The sequence below is a fragment of the Populus euphratica genome, unplaced genomic scaffold, assembly GCF_000495115.2.
Source record: "Populus euphratica unplaced genomic scaffold, PopEup_1.0 scaffold2.1, whole genome shotgun sequence".
NCBI lineage: Eukaryota > Viridiplantae > Streptophyta > Magnoliopsida > Malpighiales > Salicaceae > Populus > Populus euphratica.
Window position 1 is genome coordinate 7,843,308 of NW_011499846.1, and position 21,136 is coordinate 7,864,443.

Sequence of the window (21,136 nt, forward strand, 5' to 3'; positions counted from 1 at the left end):
ACAAGGATTAACCTTTGATGGCAGTAAAACTCAGTCCCTGCGGAGGCAGACAATCTTTCATTGCTAGCAGACTACAAGATGCCTGTCAATGCCCAAATGATTGTAACTCTCTGAAGAATATAAATTTACGGGAGCCCAAGAGCTCCTTCCATTAGCATCGAGACATGAAAAATGTGATTTGGTTTCTTCGGCCATTTGATGAACTCAGGCAGAGCGAGCCCCGATTTCTTCTAAATAGATGAGAGGACACGAATCGCCATTTGAGTCATGAGTTTACATGATTCACATCTAGCAGCAGGCGACACTTGTCAAATAATTCATTTCATATTTTAAAGTAACTACCCATAATTATTATATGATCCCACTTATAATTGTTATGTGATGCCACTTTAGATAATGGATATTATTAGAACTTAAAAGCTACATGAGATCTGCAGCATTGAATAAAATGCGATCAAACACTCTCAAGTTCAATTCATTGACTTCTCCTTAGCACTTGGGTGTGCCCCGTTTAAGCTAATGGCTATTTGAGCAATGATTAAAGACCTTATTTAACAAAGATCCCAAGAATAAGTGAAGATTGCTTTTATTTAAGGAAGAGCTCAAGTATAAAATAAAAATTATACAAGGCCTCACTTGTCATATATATATATATATATATATATATAATTATTATTTTTTAAGTATTTTATATTTCTTTATAATTTTTATTCTCCTGAGCCCGCTGAACAGATCCATCAAACACATGCTGAGGACCCAACATCCTTACGTGAGGGGAAGAGCACGCAGGCTTCATGGGCCTCTAATTGTTAATCATTTCACGCTAAAAACCAACCCTAGAGGATTGGATCGACCCCACTTCTACTAGAGAATTCGAGCGGATGCCTTACTTCCTTCAAATGCAGAAGCAGGAAGAAACTTCTGAATGCTTCGAGGTGCCTCCCTCACAATGGATACATAAATTGCCACGTCAAATAGTTTAAGACACGTGTCTCCACATAAGCATATTTTCTTCTCTAGAAAGTCCCCCTCCCTTCTTTTTCTAGGTTGGAGCTTGCCTTCGTTCTTGGTTCTGAACTTCGAAACAAAAGTGCTAATTGACTGTCTAATTCAAGCATTAGGGAGCGAATTTGAATATGATCCAGTCAAGACTAGCTGCAACCGCAACAAGATCGTATAGGTCCCTCTATTTAGCCAACAATCTCGCTCGAGTTCGAGGGTTTGCTACAGAACCAACTGGTCGCCCTGCTGATCCTGAGGTTTACGCTGACCGTGAGCATGAAATTCAACATGCTCTTCCCACTGGAAAACCTGAAGTAAGATCTTCGTTGTCTTTTTATCTTTTTTAGAAGTCATTTGATTGATCCGTGAAAAATGATATCCACAGAGACCAATTTATATATAATTAGCAGGAAATGGCAGGAAAGTACGAGCCTGGAACCGGCAAGCGACAAACAGAAGCAGAATACAGACTCAGTAAAGATACCGAACCATTGGCACCACCCAAACCGCCACATGTGCCTACTACAAGGCTGGAAAATGCTGGGGTTCACAATCGAGCAGAACCCATTGTCCAACAAAGGCGAAAGAACTCAACATTGACACTAGAAGAAGTTAGCCGCGCTGGACTTGATGGCGCGCCATGGCCAAAGGATGAGAGAAGCACCAAGGAACTAGTAGAAGATGACAAGGAATATTTCAGGCGTCGCAAGGCGTCGCCGTTGTCAGAAACTCAGGTGGCGGATACTAGAAAGCCGATAACAAGGGCAACTGATGGCACTGCTTGTGAAGAAATTTATAAAGAACCTGGAGGCGTGATTGGGTGGTTGCCAGAGCAAATTGACACGGCCGAGCAGGCACTCGAGAGAGCTCGAAGGATTTGGATGGAGAATGCTATGCGTGGTGATCCTGATACACCACATGGTCGGGTTTTAAGAGAGCTTCGAGGAGAGTGGTTTTGACCTCTAAAGACGGAGATTAACACTTGGTTGTGTTTGAGAAGAAACAATAGAAGCTGCGTTTGACCTTCCTAATTTAAAAAGCGCAAGTTACATAAATCAAGCATGGTTTTGAATTGTGCTGGATTTCAAATTTAAGCGTTAAAGTTTCAGAATTGAAATTATATTTTGTAATGTAATACAAATAAGAATCTACACTGAAATAGTAAGTTCAGCGGTCACACTTTCTAGTGGCGTGTCATAACTTTTGATTTTAAAACTGTTTTTTTTTTAAAATATTTTTAAATAATATATTTAAAAAAAAAAACTATTTTCATATCAGAATACTTTAAAACATAAAAAAAATTAATGCCCTGAAAAATTCTAAACTGCCCTGAAAAATTATTTCCTCATGGTATGGGATGTTATAATATGGCTGACGTAAGTTGCGTGGGATAAGTGTTTAATGTAACAATTTATCTGATAATGATGTTTTGCCTATCTGTTTCCTAGACAAGCTACGAATGCGACCCTCAATCCCATTTCTTCTTACAATTTTCATCTGGTAAAAGTTCAATTAAAAGAACCAAAAAAGAAATTTAAACTCAGAATTCCTACTTAGTGGTAAGACAGTCTGTTAACTAATCAGTGGTAAAACCGCCGGTTTCTAGTTATATTCATCACTGTTGTTTTGGCAATCGTTCATCCCTGACAAACTAATTTACTGTTCTGTAAATCTCTGCAGTTGATATTTGATAGGCCGCCAGCTGAAGGTGATGTGATCGATGCAAACGTTGATATAAGAAGACGATGTCCAAAAATCCAATCAGTTTTTGAATATTCGATTAATTAATTAGTTTTAATAATTTTATTTGTTTATTTTAGTTAAGATAATACTTAATATTTGATATGTTAAAGATGACTCGTGAGTAGTATTAAATTTTATTTAATAAAATTGGAGATTTTTTAATATTTAAATAAATATATTGTTAAAAAGATAAAATATAATAAAATTTCAAAGAAAAAGTTTTCAAAATATATATAGAAAATAAAAATTATAATTTTTTAAAAGTTTAAAAGTTTTGTAGTATATTTATAATTTACTAGTCTTGTTGTTTTATGAAGATAAAAATTTCAAGTATAATTTTATTTTGATAATATTTAATGAGTGATAAATATCTTTTATATTTATATTAATAATTAATGAAAATATAATTAGTCTTTGAAGAATTTTTATGTACCTAAAAGTTGTAGAAAGATTGTGGTCCAAGATGTCAAATATAGTTAAGTTTATAAAGGTTAAGCTCTTCTCTTATGTTAGACCTAAGAAAGATAAGTCCTTCCCTTCGGGGGTGAGTAAGAAAACCAGAAAATAGATTAAATCGAGAAAACCTGAAAAAAATTAATCAAAAAACTGAACAGTGAAAAAAACAGATTAAATTAATTAAAATTTTTAAAAAACCAACCGGTTTGGTTTTATAAGCTTGAAACTGAAAAAATTGAATCGAACCAAAATCGAAAAGCAAGAAAAAAACCGAGCCAAACTGGTTTGAATCGGTTTTTATTCTAAGAAACAAAATAGAACCGAAACAAATCGATTTCTGTTTTTTTTTTAAATTTTGGTTTAGTTATTTAAAACGAATCAATTTCAGTTCGATTTCTCTTTTTTTTTTTAAATTTTGGTTTAGTTATTTTTTTAATAAAAACTGAACCGAATTGAAAATAATCACTCCTACTTTCCTTAATGAGCCTAAGGGAGGTTGGTTTTGTTGAGTGAGTTCGAGAGAGACTAGGTTTGTTCATTAGACATGCTTAAAGGAGGGTGTTCAACCTTTTGAATATACTTAGAAATGATAGATATGATCGAGACTTGACATCTTGTCAAACTTAGTATACTCGGGACTTGGTATATTATCACGCTCAATCATAATTGGATCTATCTAGCGTTAAACCCAGCATATTTTTATTATAATATGCTTGTGTTCTGTAAAATTTATACTTATAATTTTTTTTATTTTAATTAATGTTTTTTTAATAAAAATATACCGATGAAAACTTCCTTAAACATAAGAAATAAGGACCACGTTCCTATTTTTCCAATTCTAATTTCATTGTTGACGATAAATATATCAAAAATGGTGTGGTCGCCAGTACTCTTGCTCTAAATTTTGGTTCTTTCTTCCAGTCTTTAAAAGCCATTAAAAGTTCATGATTTGCTACCCTTCTCTTATCTCCGGCCTCCGTCTTTCACTACTCTTTATTCACCAATTATGATAGAAATGGCAAACCGCATGAGAATGCTGCTATTAACCCTTTCCATCAACTTCTCACTATCATCAACAATTTCTAAAGTTTCTAAAGAACAAATACCATGCACAATGTGCTATTCCTGTGACAATCCTTGTCAGCCTTTACCATCGCCGCCTCCACCTGCTATCCCTGAATGTCCACCGCCTCCTCCCCCACCTTCTCCACCGCCACCTGCTATCCCTGAATGCCCACCGCCTGCTCCCCCACCTTCTCCACCGCCACCAGCTATCCCCGAGTGTCCACCGCCACCAGCTCCTATTAATGAGTGCCATGCGTGTCCAACACCACCGACACCATTTCCGCCTGTGCTACCGCCTAAGCAGTCGTATTGGCCGGCTGCTGGCTATTCCTTTAATGGACCACCAGCTGGTTACGGGAACAATCCAGTGCCTTACTTTCCATTTGACAATAACAACCCGTCACCTTCTTTCTCTTTCAAATCCGTTAATTTGCAGCTGCAGTCCATTGTTCTCTGTATTTTTCTTTCGCTGACTTTTCTATGCTGCTTCTAACAATTAACCTCGTAGGCAGCTTGGAACTCAGAGGAGAGGAAATTCCATTTAACAAAGCAGCAGGCCGCCCTGGAAATGCTAATCTAAAAGAAGAAATATGGGTTAGCGCGTGGCAGTCAATTCTAAATATGAAGGATTTTTCTGTTTCCTGCCCCCTTTATCTGTTCAATATTAAATATTCAAGCATGTTATACATATTTAAGATAGTGAAATACATAAATCTGTAATCCCTAATGCGAATTTAGTATGTAATTTTCATTTTTCATTCATCACATCAATCCAGTTCATGCATGTGTTTGACCGTAACATCTAGACGCATCTCTGGTCTCTGATTCTTCCTTCAATTATTTCTTTCCTTATTTCCTTTTCGCCGATATTTTCCATCAGTCATTTCTGACCGAAATAGCGATAGAATACCAAAAAATAAAATAAATAATTAAAATTAAAAATTAAAATTTCGTAAAAAATTTCAACAATAATTTGACATCTGACAAAATTTCTAACGAAATTTTTATCAATAATTTTAAATGAATTAAAACCTAACTGTTCTTTATTCCCTCCATTTCTTTACCTTCATTTCTTAAAAAACCACCAGCAACCTCTTAAATTCTCCATAAATTTCAGCCTTCCTCTTACAAATCTGACCATCCAACCTGCCTGCATCGACCACTATTTTTCAATAGTGTTTGCTTCTATCTATTGGTTTCATTTTATCTTAAGTGTTACACCATCAAGTTAGTAATCCATTTATTTTTTTAACATATTTATGTTTTAAGTTAATTTATTAAAATTTATTTTTAGTATTTTGGTCACCTATATATTTAAGTGTTTTATAGCTTTTTTCTAGATAGTTTTGTTGTATTAATGCATGATTTGTATGTTAAGGTATTTTTGAGATTTGGAGAAAATTGATTTTATTTGTCATTTGATGAAATTGAATTTGATTTTATCATTTATGTGTCTTATAATTAAAGAAATAATAGGTAATTTAAAGGGTATCAATTATATTTTGTTAATTTTATTACTAAGTTAGAAATTTAGGAAAAATTGATTCTTATGGAATTAATAATAATTAAAATGTATTGATTTAGGTTGAATAAGTTTGAATTGAATGAATAATGAATAACTAGTGTGGTGCTAATTATTTTTTGTTAATTTTTTTGTTTAGTTCACGTATTGATGGAAAATGAAATTTGTGTAGAATTGATAATTAGTTATTGGATTACAAATTCATTTTTAATAAAAATTTCTCATCAAAATTTTATATAGGTTTCATGAGCAATGGATAATTGTTCTTGGATATTTCAAGATACTAAAAAAGGGTTATATAAGTAAGATTATCTTAAAATATTTGGGGGTTTTATTATTTTTATACTTTCTAATCCAAAAAATAGTAGCGGGGTGAGGTTAGATGTCCATGTGCAAAGTAAAAAAATAAAAATAGTCATCATAAAGATGTTATGATGTCCATGTGCAAAGTAGAAAAATAAAAATAGTCATCATAAAGATGTTGTGACGATGCATATATTTAAAAAATAGTTTGTTAAGAAATACTTATATTGGTTTGTACACGAAAAATCTTATGTTTCTTACGAAACCATGTTAGAGAGGATGATTAGCTCAACTTTAACTTCTAGTAGCATACAAGGTTCACGTAACATTCTTTTAGGTAAAGAGCTGAAAGTTGATGCAATTAGGTTTTTTAAACTTCGGAAATATTCTAATGAATTATTATGAGATGGTTCAAAACTCAGTAAGTTTTCAATTATTGAACAAATGTTTACTATAAAGTCAAATTATGAATTGAGTGAGGTTAGTTATGGTTGGATTATTGAACAACAAAAAGCATGTTACTTAAAAGAAATAGGCTGAAAAATAATTTTTATGTTGCAAAATCTATAATAAAACCCTCTTGACCTAAGATACAAAGGAAAAAAAAAAATACAAACTCTTGCATGTTATACTAAAGCCAACATACAAATTTTACCTAATACAAAACTTGTCTCTATTTTGTTTTTCATTTTATAATGATCTTTTCTCTCTTCCATTTCATCAAATCCCAGCAGGCATTCCTTATAAATTTGGTCACCCAACTTGCCATCTCCAATGCAATCTCTCTCTAGTAGAGTAAGCTTCTCTCTTGGTTACATATCTTGTCAAACTTCACTCCATTGAGTAAGCAAACCAACTTATTTATATTTTAAGTTAATTTACTAAAATTTGTGTGTAGTGTTTATAATTTTCTTTTATTTTTAAGTGTTTTGCTTGTTTTATAATGACAATTTTTTTTTCTATTAATATATGATTTGTATTCTAGAGTTTGTTTGGGTTTTGGAAGAAATGAATTTAATTTATCACTTGATAAAATTGAGTGTGATTTTATAACTTATGTGTGTTAGAATTTAAGAAATGTCGGGTAATTTAATTGTTACCGATAATTTTGTAATAATTTTATGGTGAAGTTGGTAATTTAAGAAAAAAATAATTTTGTATGGAATTAATAATAACTAAAAGTGTTAATTTAGGTTGAATAACTTTGAATTGAAAAAACAATGAATAATTAATTGAGTCTCAATTAATTTTAGTCAATTATGATTTTTGTTGAAAAATTAAGAAAAAATAATTTAATATATAATTTTAAAAAATTATGATATTAATTGATAGTGATAGTTATGCAAATAATAATATTGGTTGTAATGATGATGTTTGTTATGATAATGATAATATTGATAGTGGTTATGGTATGTCAACTAGTGGTGGTGGGGAGGTGCTGATAATAACTAGTGATGGTGACAATAAGGTGATGATTATTATTTTGACCGGGAAGACGTAGAAAAGTTACAAAAACATGGTAATAAAAAGATAACTATATTTTGATAAAAATAATAACGGTGGTGGTATAGTAGGTAATTGTAAAATGATGGTTATATTAATAAACTTTTTGAATTGTAATTATTATTTCATTTTAAGTACTATGTATTTTATATTTTATATATATTTTAGAAGAAATAAGTTCAAGTTTAAGTTTAACAAGAACATTATTATTTTATCAAGTAACAGTAATAATATCAGTGATAATGGTATAAATTTAAAAGTGATTATGTAAAAACATATAATGTAAAAGTTATTGATCAATACTATGAATATATTGTGATCAACTAAGTGTAACTATGAATTTTTTTTTATTTTTTTTTGTCTTTTTCAATATATTTGATGTGATTTAGCGGGTATATATATATTTATATTAATTATTTGATTGTATTTTAATTATAATTTTAATGGTTTCTTGCTTGAATCTTAATGTATTATTTATATGAATTTATTATTTAAATCTTGTAATAGTGAAAACCGGCATGTCTATTTTTGTGTAATCCATTTAACATTATTTACAATAACAAGTTTTGTATTAAATCAGCAATTTATAATAACAATGAAAACTTTTTAAATATTGATCAAATATTTTGGTGGCATCCTGCAATTTGTGCGGTAGCGCCTCTACCACTGCGTTGTCACGATGATATTTTTCTGGTGCCGTTGTTATTTGTTCGGAAAGGAGGACACATCGGAGGAGTTGAACCGGCCTCAGTTCCCTCTTGCACTTGTAATACTTACTGGCAACCCTAGTCGGTGGATTGACTCAAAATACGGAAGGAATAAGGGCTGCCATTTTTTAATTTGTTCTTGTTCGTCTTTTGATAATGGTGGCGTAGAAGATTTAAAAAAAACCAGGTCATAGTACGGTCACCGATACATTTGCACATGCCCGGTGTGCCCTTCTTCATTGCTAAATACCAACCACCACCATTTTGTTTTCAGCACCATTCTCCCCATCCTTTTTCCCTCCTTCAAAAATCTTATGAACAACAACACCAGTTTCTAAGGATCCTATCACCATCATTAGAAATTAAAATGATTAACCCCAACTCCCTATCAGTATCATTCTTAATTCTCTTCATTTTGCACACCGATTACTTTTCATCAACCACATCGAACATTACAGGAGTTTCCAAGACACAATGTACAATGTGCTCTGGCTGTGAAAACCCATGCCAACCCCTTCCATCCACTCCTCCACCACCACCCCCTGTCTCCACTTGTCCGCCTCCGCCAGCGGTTGTCTCGGGCTCCCCACCGCCACCATCAATGCCAAATTCAGGCACAATTTACTACTCGCCACCGCCACCTAATTCAGTGCCCACGTACGCGTACTCCCCTCCGCCACCACCCGCCGATGTTGCTGGATTTTATCCGCCGCCAAGATATGGTAACCATCCAGCGCCTCCGCCACCGAACCCTATACTTCCTTACTTTCCATTCTATTATTATAACCCTCCACCATCGTCTTCTCCTAACTCTGTTCTCTTGAAAATGAACCCCATTGTTTTTTTCATTTTTCTTTTTCTTTCTTTCCTCTGTTGCTTCTAAATTGATCAGAAACTCATTGACCAATAAATGCAGAGGTTTTTCTTTTCTTTTCCTTATTAAAAAATAAAAATTTCAGTTATATTTCTGTACTTACAGATATTCTTTTAGAAAGTCATCCAATTTATTGTCCCTTCTTTTATAAAAAGAAATCCACTTAGAATTCAGAAATGCAGGATGAGACGCAAAAGCTTTGCTTTTGCTATGGGCTAGACCGCCAGAAGAAGCAGGATAAATGAAGGCTGCGGGGATCAGAGAAATGGCTACCACCATGCTACATGTGTAATTCTCGAAAGATGTATTTTTTCGTTGCTCAAAGAAAAAAATAATGTAGAGTTGGGATTTTCATGTGAAAAGAAGTATTCTCCGTGAGATACAAAACATGGAACGATTGTTTGTATTTGCTGTGAAACAGTGTTTTGTAATTTTTAAAAAATTCATTTTTGTTTGAAATTAATTATTTTTTATATTTTTATATTATTTTGATTTCATGATATTAAAAATAATTTTAAAAAACAATTGCTATCATATTATTAAATATTATAATACACTTAAAGGGATGATGTTATTTTCACCTTTTGAATTAATTGTTTGTTATTCTCTATACTTAAATTAGTTTATTATAATTTTATGATTTCATCTTTATTTAATTTTAAAAATAAGATCCTGAAACTATACCAGCAGTGTACATCTTCTAATAACGATAGGAAATATCCATAGCTGAAAGAAAAAAGAGAGAGAGAGAGTAAGAAAACATAAAATATAAATAAAAGAATTTAGCAATCCATTTTAAGAAATTGAAATATATTATTCTAGGCTAAACCCATAATTTTCCTTTTGTTTTTATCCTAAGAGTAAAACATAAATTAGTCTCTTTAGTTTTTCAAAATGAATTAAGTTGTTTTTCTAGTTTTAGAAATTAATTAATTAATCCCTTAACCAATACTGATCATTTTTAAGTTAATATTACTTTATTTCAAAAAATACTTTCTTTTCTCATCAATCTTTTTCATATGATCTACTTTTTCTATCCTCTAAAATAAAAAAATAAAATAAAAAAAGAACATGGAATAATGGACAAGATTAATTAGATTATAAAATGCAGAATCTAATTAATTAGTTTTTGGAAACAGAATAACTATTTAGTTCGTTTTGCAAAACTAGAAAGATTAATTTATAATCTACTCTTATCCCTAAGCAGTCTAGATTTTGTTAATCCAATCAAACAAATCCATTGTTTACTGTTTTATAAAAAAATTAAAAAAGAAAAAGAAACTGCATGGTCTCGAAATCTTTGTGAAAGTAGATTGGATTCTGATTGGCATATGTGCCATCATTAATTTATCAGCTCCCCTGCACCTTGAAGGCTAAGGAAAAGATAGAGGTTCTTTTAAGAAGATCCTCGTCTTAAAAACAAACAAAGAGACGGAAATGATTGATTGGAAGGTCCCTAAAGGTGGTAACGACGTGGGAGGTGGATTACAGTCGAATTTTGCACCTCTGGAGGTCCATGTGCTTTGTTTTGTTGGCAGCCGAGGGCGGTGGCACCGGTGAGAGACGGCTTGAATATATGCCCTCGCACATGCCACTGTTCTATTTTTTATTCCCCCTCTAAAATGGAGGAGATGGGCACATGTTTTTGTATTCCTAGCAAAAGCCGAGTCTCCTGCAGATCGTGGAAAGCCCAAAGACACTCACACAAATAATTTCAAAAAATATCCAGTAAAAGTTTGGACCAAAAGATTTGCTTTTCTGTTTCAAGTTCTAGTGATTAATTTTATGAGCAGTAAAATTAATTAAGATAGGCATAAACTATCCAAATATCTGTATTAATTATAAAAAAATAATAATCAATGTCCAAGGATGTAGCGGCGGCATCTCTCCTACAGCCATCCGTGAAATCATTTTGTTCAGAGAGGTTTCTTGTTAGCACCGTCAGAACATTGTGAAGTTTTTTATTGTGCCGGCCATGACATTTATTACATTAGAGGAGAAAGGAACATGAATAATTTGTACGTTATTAATAATAGCATAAGTTAAAGACAATAATAAAATAAAGAATACAAAATATTTTAATGGATGAAAATAGCTGCATATATGAGCTGTGGCAAATCTTCTGGGATAAATTTTTATCTAGTCGTAACAAATCTTTTTACAAATCTCTATCTAACTTCATATATAATTATTATTTTTTAGATTAGAAAGAACTTATTCTTGAGTTACTTTTTTCCTCCAAATAAAAAGTCAAGTGTTAAATATTAAAGACATTAAAAATCTTTATATAATAAAAAAATAAATTGTGTGAACATTGTCATTTATCTTCCGCGATACCTTACAAGACTTATCTTTCATTTCTTCAACTCGTTATACTCAATCACTCATTAAAAGCCTATCTTATATAAGATCTTTCTTTTACTAGGGCTTTATACTTGATGTTGTTGTCATCGATGGTCTGCTTAATCTCATGAACATCATATAAATAATTTGCTATATGAGTAACTTTGATGCTTAATCATCCTATACGAGGAGTAAGAATTAGCTCAGTGACCCAACTGAGCTATTTTATTTATTTATTATTATTATCATGGTGTTGAGATCTGCTTCTTTTCTGGTTGTGTTTGTCATTATTATTCATTAAAAACTGATAATTTTGTTGATTGATAATGACTTGTGCTAGCCCCACAAGAAAATAACACTTTGTCTTTCGCTTACTTGGAGTGTGTTCATCGATCATTTATAATCAGAAAACTAACAGCGCTAGTGGATTTAAGATTTATAGTGTTTTACACCTTTTCCTTTATTTGTTTTTTTTTTAAAAAAAAAGAAATGACAAAACAAATCATAGAATGATACAGGAGAAATTCCCAAGGATTATATTTGAAGCCAAGGGCTCTGATTATTTAGTTCCAAGAAATCAAGTCCTACAGGCAGTAGTCTGATCATGCAGCTCATAAACCTGTTGTATTCGCTATTTTCCTTCTATTCTAGCATTATGCGTCATCTTACGATATTATTCAAAAAACCAACCACATTCATAGATGCGTCATCTTACGATATTATTCAAAAAGCCAACCACATACATAGCTCTATTTGGGCTTGGTAAATGCCATTTTCCTTATTCAATGTATTCTCTCGCCTCAGAGTAATGCTATTTCTTGAGAACATTCAACAAGATGAAGTGATCTCAAGGTCTTTCTGGAAAAGAATAAAGATAATTCGGTGAGAACAACACTAACCTGCTCCATTTTAGGTAGCATTGATTGCATCTTTGTCACTGTTATGGTGTGGAAACCCAGGTTTCTTCTCTCCCTCTCCCTAATTCATGCGTGAATGTGATTGAAAGAAAAACGCTCGACACTTGACAGCATTCGATAGACAAATGGTGAAGAAATTAAAGAACATATTCAGAAAGCAGCGACTGATTTCCAATATTCCCTCTGGTCCCTCATAATAAGTGAGAGCATGAATCCTTCCATCTACCAAGGTCTTCTTTCCAAATGCATTTGCTCTCATTTCAGCTGCTATCCCTCTAACCGTTTCAGAACCAGCCAAATTTTCCAATGTCAATTAATTAGTCCCAGACTCAAATATCGGCGTTGCAAATAAGCAATTACTGCTGACAAAAAAGTCAGTTTTTGGTTTTTTTTTTTAATTCATTTAAAAACAGACGGTCGCTTTATTGGTTATTTTTTGGTTTCATTTTTAAAATAAATAGATATAAGATGAAATAAGATTAAATTAAGAATCTATTGAAAATGATAAAGAACTTTCATTTCCCTTCCCAAGGTTGCCTTGTTTTTTTTCCAATTGATGCTATATATATCAAGTTCAGTGTTGTTGTTCCTCTTAAAAAATGTTTTAATATTATTGTTATTTTTTTTATTAATATGAGTGTTTGGTCAATTTATACACGTCTCAGCTAATTTTATAAATTCTAAAATAAATGATGATATAAGTCTAAATTTATAAACTTTAAAATTTTTCATTTCAAATTTTATGAAAAAGCTTGGTTTGATTTATTCAACGTAAAGAATGACAATAGGTGTTTAAGAGTCTATTTTCAACTATATTCATAAATGAGTAACGAAAAATCTCACATATTCGTACCTAATTCATAAAAATATCCACATAAGTATTTATTATTTGAAAGCTATTTATTATTCAATATAAAATAAAACATAGTAATATACACACAGTTGAGGTGTGTGTCATAAAAGAGAAAGAGAGCAATATTAAAATATTTATATATTAAATTAAACTAATACACAAACATGGTTGTATATATTACAAAAAACTTAAAGAGAATGATAATTTTATTGTTTTGTTGTTATGTGTAGATAACATGTTGATAATAAATCTCAACAAAAATCAAGTTCAAGAATTAAAGATATAATTAATTAGGAATTTTCATATAAAATACGTAAAACCATCAAATAAGATTTTAAAAATATAAATTTACCTAGATAGAAGTAAAAAGAAGATTTGGTTTTCAAAAAAAAATTATTTTAAAAAAATCTTGCACATTTTAACATGTAAAATTATAAGTCAATTCAAACCCTATTTCTTGTTAACTTCAAAATATCATATTATGAGTGAGTGAGAAGTTTAATGTTTATTAAGTATAAGATTATACACTGCACAAATAATGTGGAAATAGTTAGTTGATACATAATAAATTCTAGTATAGAACATTAAAATACTATTAAATTTTTTTTGAGATATATTAATGATATCTCAAATATTATACTATATTATAAAGGATTAAAATTTATTACCAGAGCTTGCATTAATTTTTTTATTAATAAAAATGATTATAATTCCTAAAAAAAATTTATACTTACTCGTTAGTACAGCTAAAATATGTAAATAAATTCTTCAAACTTCTCTTTTTATCTTTTCTTTTCAAAAGGTACGTTCTGAGCTCCTAGTAATAAAAATCCTCAATCTTAAAAGCGCTGTCAGTCTGCCACTATAACACCTTCCATTGAAGGCATCGCTCAGTTGTTTTACTGTATTTTTAGTGTACCAGCAGGTTACCGTCAAGTTTTTAGAGAATTTTTAAAAGTGTAGTTACGGTGGTGGTTATTGTTTTAAAAAATATATTAAAATAATATGAAAATATTAATTTAAAATAAAAAATTAATTTTTTTAAAAAAATATTTTTAAAACATAAAATTAGAATGTGCAAATCAAATAACAAAATTCAGTGTGCGATTTGCTAAGGACCCGTGACTGCATTTTTATAGACCAAACTATCTTTGCTTTTTTCAAGAAATAACTATATTATTTCTTATTTTTTATAGCAAAGACAAGTAGCAATATTTGTCACGTGTTTACTGAAAAGCACAAAAAAAAAGGAGATAATTTACTGGTGCATGGAATTCCCGTGCATAATTTTATTTCATTAAATCGGATAGACATACCGTAATTAATAGAAGGGTTATCGGAGATCTTAGAATCAATTAAGATACAACAGGAATAATTAAATGCATAGCATAAGGTGGGGAAATTAAAAAAAAAAACAAATAGATTGAACAATTTGCTTAAGAAAATATTCTATGATCCACGTCAATTATACCAAACCAATCATATTTTTCACTAATGGATGGTCAAACCTTCAAATCTATGAAGCGGATTTTGTAGTACTGAGGACACGAAACTCTCTTGTATGGTACAATAAAAAGAATATTTTTTTAATTATGCTTATAAATTAAATTATACTAAATTTCTAAAGCACATATATATAGTATTTCAAATTAATAACTATTAAATTCATGAAAAAAGAGTAAAAATATATAGTTGGATGATATATTTGCAAATTGCATTTCAAGAAAATTTAGTATATAATACTATTCGTTTCTGCAACACGCCGTATCCATGGCAAGATCACAAGAACTTCTTGAATCCATACGTTTCTGAGTGTTTTGTGAGGTGGGGCCTAATAAAAGCACCATTCCGTTTAGATTTTTTATTTTTTTTTGTTTAATATCACGTATGGTGGTTTGGCAGCTAGAGTCTCTGCGGCCATTTTTATGGCAGATGTGGACGGATGCTTGATTTTCTGGTTGAGTGGGAGGGTGGAATTAATAGATGTTAATTTGCACTTGAGTGTGAAATGTAGCGGATTTCGGATTTTTTGGTGGATCATACCCTCTTGAAACCTCGCCTTTATAGCAACAACACACCTCGCATGGTCTAACGAGGATAGTTTCTCCCCTTTCAGGTTGATTAAATTAAGAGTATTCCGATGAATGAAAGGAGAAAAGCAGTACCCAGATTGTATTGAAGTCTATTTCTACTGTTTTCTGATGTTCGTTCTAGTGATTTTTGTTCGGCCTCGCTGGCCTAGGGATTTTTAAGTTTATTTCAAGGCATCTTGTTTGTAAGGTGTGAATCATGCTCGCCATTAATGAAACTCCATTTTTATATATATAGAAGGCACCTCGCTTCAATCTTTTATCATAAAGATTTGGCAACTGGCGTTCCCCCATATATAGATACGATATCACGCAGCAAGATTTATGCTTCAATAATGTTCTGAGTAACGCTACTCAAAAAAAGATTATATAAAATCTTATTTAGCTATGTGAAGATTGCTTTTTTATATATTTGACTAATTAATTACTTAATATATCTCAAAACTGGAGACTTTTCTTATCTAATTCTTCCCTCTGTACCCTCTCAAATTCTTCTCCTTACAAGTTAACTTCAACAGTACCAATACCAATTTCCATACTGTTAACCTAGACCCAAGTCTGACACTTTCATCTTTGTAAGGCATCCTGTAGATTGGTAATAACTCTGCTCTGTCTTTCCACCATGCTGTTTGAGAGAAGTGTACATAAGACAAGTGGTAATAACTTAATTATTCATATATATTGTATAAAATCTCTTCAAAATTAACAATTTTCTCATAGTTTGTCTTCATGAAATATAAGCATCGTAAATTTATAATTTTGAACATGGTTCTAATTAATAATTTTTAACATGATAAGCAAGTTTGCAAATTGCAGACCTATCTTATAATACCGATGATTTTTTTTCAATATAAAATATGCTTTCAACTCTAACAATCATTTAATAAATTATTTATTCCAAAAAAAATCATCAAGGAACATGTCTTTGAAAAGAGTAAGCATGAACCAAGTCTAGACATGTTTACAGTATAGGTTGGTGCTAGCAAGTTGATTCAAAGAGGACCATACACTTATAGAACATGTTCACAGAATTTCAAATTGATTCAATAGTTAATCAGATAAAAAATTATACTTATTTAACTTATCCAGACTTTTTCTTAGAATTGGATTTTTGATATATATGCATCTCGTGCTAGATAAAACAAATATTTCAAGAGTTGAATAAGGCTGAAAAAAGATAAACTTGTTTTGTACTATTCAGCAAACAGTTAGATTTTATTTTTGTAATTTGAGGGGAAAATAGGTATTATAAATATGTTAAATAATTTGACAAACAATTTTGTCTTTCTAATGCATTAAAAACTTTATAAAAAAGAAAAAGAAGGTATTGAATCATTGATCATTAATGCATTAAAAACTTTATAAAAAAGAAGAAAAAGACATTGAATTACTGAGCATGTTTAGAAATGTGATTATGGGTACTTTTTAAAATATTTTTTATTCAAAAAAATATGTTAATAATATTTTTTAAAATTAATATATTAAAATAATTTAAAAGTATTAAAAACATATTAATTTTAAAAAAAAAAGTTTTAAACTTTTTTAAAAAGCAATTCCAAACAGAATAAATCTACGTCTTTATATTTTATAGTTTGAAGTAGTTTACTGGCTTATCCTCGGTAAAGAAAGGCAGTGATATAGTTTTCACTTGCTGTGTGGTATAAGACAGCAGGGACCTCGAAGGAGCGTGGACAAGAACTGTTTACATTGACTGAATGGAGCTATAATCCAAGGGCCGGGATCTTCTGCTTCAGGCACGTGAGATGCACAAAGTCATTCAATGGATCGATAATACAGAGCATGAAATTCAGGTACGTATTCGCATCTTTCATTTATGAATCGCCACCCTTATCTTATAGTACTGTATTTCATATTTATTTATTTTAATGGCTTCCACACCAATATAAGCATGGTGGGAGTTGTGGCTCAAAGCTTATGTGCCCAGATTTATCAGCCTTCAACCACCCGCCCCACCCCTCTCTTTGCCCCTTAATTCTCCAGGATCAACTGCATAAAAACAAAACGGAACCAGAATAAATCAGAAACACACGCACATATGGAAGGTATCTCTGCTAGCATGTACACGAAGATGAAAGGGTACTGGAGGAGGAGAGGGTACGAGAGGATAAATGGGTCGGGTCGGATTCGGAGGAAGCGGCCGGTGGAGCTAGGCTCGGGTAGCTCGACTTCAAGGGGGAGGGGGTTTAGTTTGCGGATCAAGATCAAGCCGAAGCTTAAAATCCTCAAAATGTCTTCTCCGAGGAAGTTCTTTGTTTGGCTGCGGGATGCCTACGTGAAGATGATGCTTGGGCTTGCTAATTCCAGAGCAATAGGTACTTCAGCGTACGGTGACGCGTTTGGTGCACGCCCAGTCAAGGAGTATGATGAGAAGATGATCGTTCAGATCTACAAGTCGTTGGTGATGACACAGGGCCAGTTGGTGCCAGGCGACGCAGCCAGGTTTGGCTCCATGTCTAAACTTACTGCTATTTCGGAATAGCTGGCAGTGGAGTTTTTTTTTTGTCTTTTTAATGGTCAAATAAATCAATCCAAAAGGAAATTGTTCATTATTCCATAAATCTCCCAGAGGAAAGAGGGAAAAGATTATTTAGGATTTATAATATAATGTCCTTCTAATTGCGATAAGTAGATTAATTCTTCAGTTGGCAATAAACCTAGTTTTGTAGTCACCCCTCACTCACTCAGATCAAGAACTCACGAAAGAGAACTTTTTATATTTCCTGCTTTTTCACTAATGGTTAGAGGGATCAGGCATTTTTCATGATGGCTGTATAATTAGTGAATAAAAAGATGAAATAAATATATTGTGCAAGTCATGCGCGTGAAGTGGGGCTCTAAAGAAACACCAATTTCAATTCTGGAACAAGAAAAAAGAAAATGAAAATGAAAATGCCAATCCCACTTTCTTGATACAGACCAACCATCAATATTAAATGGCTTTGCTGCTTAGTGGTGCTCGGCACCACTAAGCAGCAAAGCCATTTAATATTGATAGCTGGTCCGCATCTTGTTTACATACGCGACCAAAATAATAATGAGACATGAAAATTGTTTAAGAAAAAATCAAAGTAAAATTGACCATATGACGTGTCGCAAAATGGCTGTCAGAAATCTTGAAGATGGGAACGTCATAAACTCTCCACTTATAGCGACCAGACATGTTCTGTGCACCGGTAAGCAGAATCCTGCCGGTGGCTTGGCTTACAGAGAGGAGGGCAATCTCTAAAGCCAAAGGATGCAAGATTCATAGTCATGATGGCTTTTACATCGGCTTAAAAATATTTGAGCAGAATAAGAAAAATTAAAAATTTATAGCATTGAAGATTAAAACGATTTGAAAATTCTAACACATTAAAACGATATGTATTTAAAACATCAAAACAAACACTTAAAGCTGTTAAATGAGAATATCCAGGAATAATTCTATAGCATTTAAGATTAATGTTTAAAAGGTTTCAAGAAATTATTAAGAATACATACCAAAAACTCGAAGCCCCATGATTCGGTGATCTTAAACGATGCTTCATTTCAAGAACATGCAGGCTGGGCTGGGGGTGATCACACTGGTTAGGACGAAAGCAAATATTATTTCAACATTTGCATCTAAAGTAGCTCCCACTTGCACTCTCTTCTCCCAGAAAAACATTTTCCATTAAAATATTATTTCAATTTTGGGTATATACATGCTGACACAAATTCTTAATTTCCACGCTGGTTCCATTGCCCCCGAAATTCTGGTATTTTAATACACTCGCATTTTAACTCTATATACAAACCCGTCCAATTTGGACCAAACTATTTGGTAGGAACTGGTAATTAACTAACTAAATACCAAGATGCTTTTTTATTGATCTGACCAAATACCACACCGAAAAGATTAAGAAAGACAAATTGCAATGGGATTGCTTTGTTGTCTTTATGTTTTTCATTTTTTCCTCAGCTGTCTCGAGTTAACTGGGTAGTCATCGCAATGCGTAAGTGATGGCTGCAGCTCTCCCATCGGTCTCAGAAAATTTTCTTGCAGGCCTGCAGAGGACCCTTTTATGTATAATATCATATATTATGCAAATCAGCAAATGCTCTTTAGCCATTAAAAAATTAGGTCGATGTGAATTAGAATTGAGATTCACCAGCCATCCTCTTTAGCCATCACATATAGAAAGTTACCAATGGTTTGCCCGGGCCAAGTTTAGGCCCGGCGGTTTGTTTGGGTATGGATGAGAAGTTGTATACTTGTATCTATTAAAACTTTGCTTGAAATAGGAATTGTGTGCTTTAAAACTGAAAGTTGTGTCTTTTGTTTTAAAAGTTACATTAAAATTAATTGTTTGAATAGCCTACAAACAAAAATAATTTTGACATGGTTTTGCCAATGAAAAAAACTTCTAATCTTCCTAAAAATTTTCTCTTTTATATTTCTTTGGTAGAGATTCTTACAAAGAGTTATGTATAAGTTTTGATACGATGTTTGTTCTTGATTGTGCTACCAAGAATAAGAAATTAGGTAACCTTGGATAATAATATTGCAATTATACTGTTTTAATGCTAGTGGGTTGATCACTGCTTTAATTTACTTCTTCAAGTTTGTTTTCTATCAACAAGTACAATAAGTTTTTTTTTTTAATTGTTGATTTATAAGCATATTTTATATTTTGAAGAAACCAAATCATAAGAGATGAACAACAGTCATATAAACTATTTTAAGTGTTTCAACAATCTTAGAACAACTTATTTCCTAATATCTATGTTGTGTGTATGTGCATGATTATACATGGAATAGATAATTTGTCCCAAAAAAATGATTCTAGTAGGGCAATAGATAATTTGTCCCAAAAAAATGATTATGTGTTGACATGGATAAAAGAAAATAATGATTCTAGTAGGAAAAGTAAAGTATATATCTTTCGTTAAATTTCATGACTGTTAAATTCACTGTTATGTATTCCCTGCATCCTTGTTGTATTGATTTTGCGGGGAAAGAAATTTTGTGCTGCGTGATATTTTCCTTTTGTTGTTGTATTGATAGAACAAAAAGGTTGCATATGTGGATAATAATTACTGGTGAAAGAATATCTTTTAAATGCATTTCCATTTAACTGAATTATTTTGTTTAAGAAGTTTATTTTAAATTATATTGTTTCTGTTATAAGAAAAAATGTTTTCATTTTTTACTCTTATTGTACTCCAAGAGGAAGTCTTTGCCATACATACATACATACGTGTGTGTGTGTGTGTGTGTGTGTGTGTGTGTGTATATATATATATATGCTGGGATTTGAACCCAGACAACTGGAGAAAACCCAGCAGCCATTGCTGGGTGCTGCAAGGTGTTTGATGCCTTTGAAAATTTAATTTTGTGCGTTAATCAAATAACAATTTGCATTGTCAAGTGCTTTTGTTTTGCATAACCAGGGTGTTTATTAAATTGCCTAGCCCGTAACCTGTGGACTGCTATATGATTTTTGAAATTTGCAGGCAGTATACTTGTGGATAGATACAAAAAAAAGGCGGTTATTTAATTATTAAACACATTTATTAAATTGTCTTTTGAAAATTTAGTGTGTTAAATTTTTATGGTTCATTGAAGTTCAAAGAAACCTGCTTCTGCTTTATTTGTAAAAATCAAAGAAATCACCATAAGAGTAAAGGGAAGAATGCATAAAATAACGTTGTTGAGAAAGTTGACGGGGAACCTACTAAGTTTATTGTAGTTATGTCAGAAGTAAACTTGTTAAGA

General features: G+C 31.9%; 4 protein-coding genes across 6 annotated transcripts; all 4 read left to right on the top strand.

Moving 5' to 3' along the window:
• The first annotated feature begins 694 nt into the window (after nucleotides 1-694).
• LOC105137610 (GATA transcription factor-like protein) lies at nucleotides 695-2,769 on the top strand. 3 transcript variants are annotated; one of them, XR_844624.1, is made up of 3 exons: nucleotides 695-1,316; nucleotides 1,413-2,011; nucleotides 2,060-2,202. XR_844624.1 is itself a non-coding variant. In XM_011043426.1 (3 exons), the coding sequence occupies exons 1-2, from the start codon at nucleotides 1,137-1,139 to the stop codon at nucleotides 1,959-1,961; spliced, it is 729 nt and encodes a 242-aa protein (XP_011041728.1). In that variant the 5' UTR covers nucleotides 695-1,136; the 3' UTR covers nucleotides 1,962-1,987; nucleotides 2,705-2,769. The 3 variants fall into 3 exon arrangements, 2 of the variants coding, with proteins under 2 accessions (XP_011041728.1, XP_011041717.1); XM_011043426.1 differs by lacking the exon at nucleotides 2,060-2,202 and adding an exon at nucleotides 2,705-2,769 and having other exon boundaries at nucleotides 1,413-1,987; XM_011043415.1 differs by having other exon boundaries at nucleotides 1,413-2,202.
• A 1,447-nt stretch (nucleotides 2,770-4,216) lies between these two features.
• On the top strand, nucleotides 4,217-4,846 carry LOC105138443 (leucine-rich repeat extensin-like protein 6). The gene is made up of 2 exons (XM_011044515.1): nucleotides 4,217-4,690; nucleotides 4,775-4,846. The coding sequence occupies exons 1-2, from the start codon at nucleotides 4,217-4,219 to the stop codon at nucleotides 4,844-4,846; spliced, it is 546 nt and encodes a 181-aa protein (XP_011042817.1).
• A 3,644-nt stretch (nucleotides 4,847-8,490) lies between these two features.
• On the top strand, nucleotides 8,491-9,325 carry LOC105137627 (leucine-rich repeat extensin-like protein 1). Its single transcript, XM_011043437.1, has one exon. It carries the CDS (start codon nucleotides 8,519-8,521, stop codon nucleotides 9,182-9,184), a length of 666 nt encoding a protein of 221 aa, XP_011041739.1. The 5' UTR covers nucleotides 8,491-8,518; the 3' UTR covers nucleotides 9,185-9,325.
• Nucleotides 9,326-17,201: 7,876 nt separating this feature from the next.
• LOC105137637 (uncharacterized) lies at nucleotides 17,202-18,068 on the top strand. The gene has a single exon (XM_011043445.1). The coding sequence runs from the start codon at nucleotides 17,435-17,437 to the stop codon at nucleotides 17,876-17,878; it is 444 nt and encodes a 147-aa protein (XP_011041747.1). The 5' UTR covers nucleotides 17,202-17,434; the 3' UTR covers nucleotides 17,879-18,068.
• The last annotated feature ends 3,068 nt before the right edge of the window (nucleotides 18,069-21,136 follow it).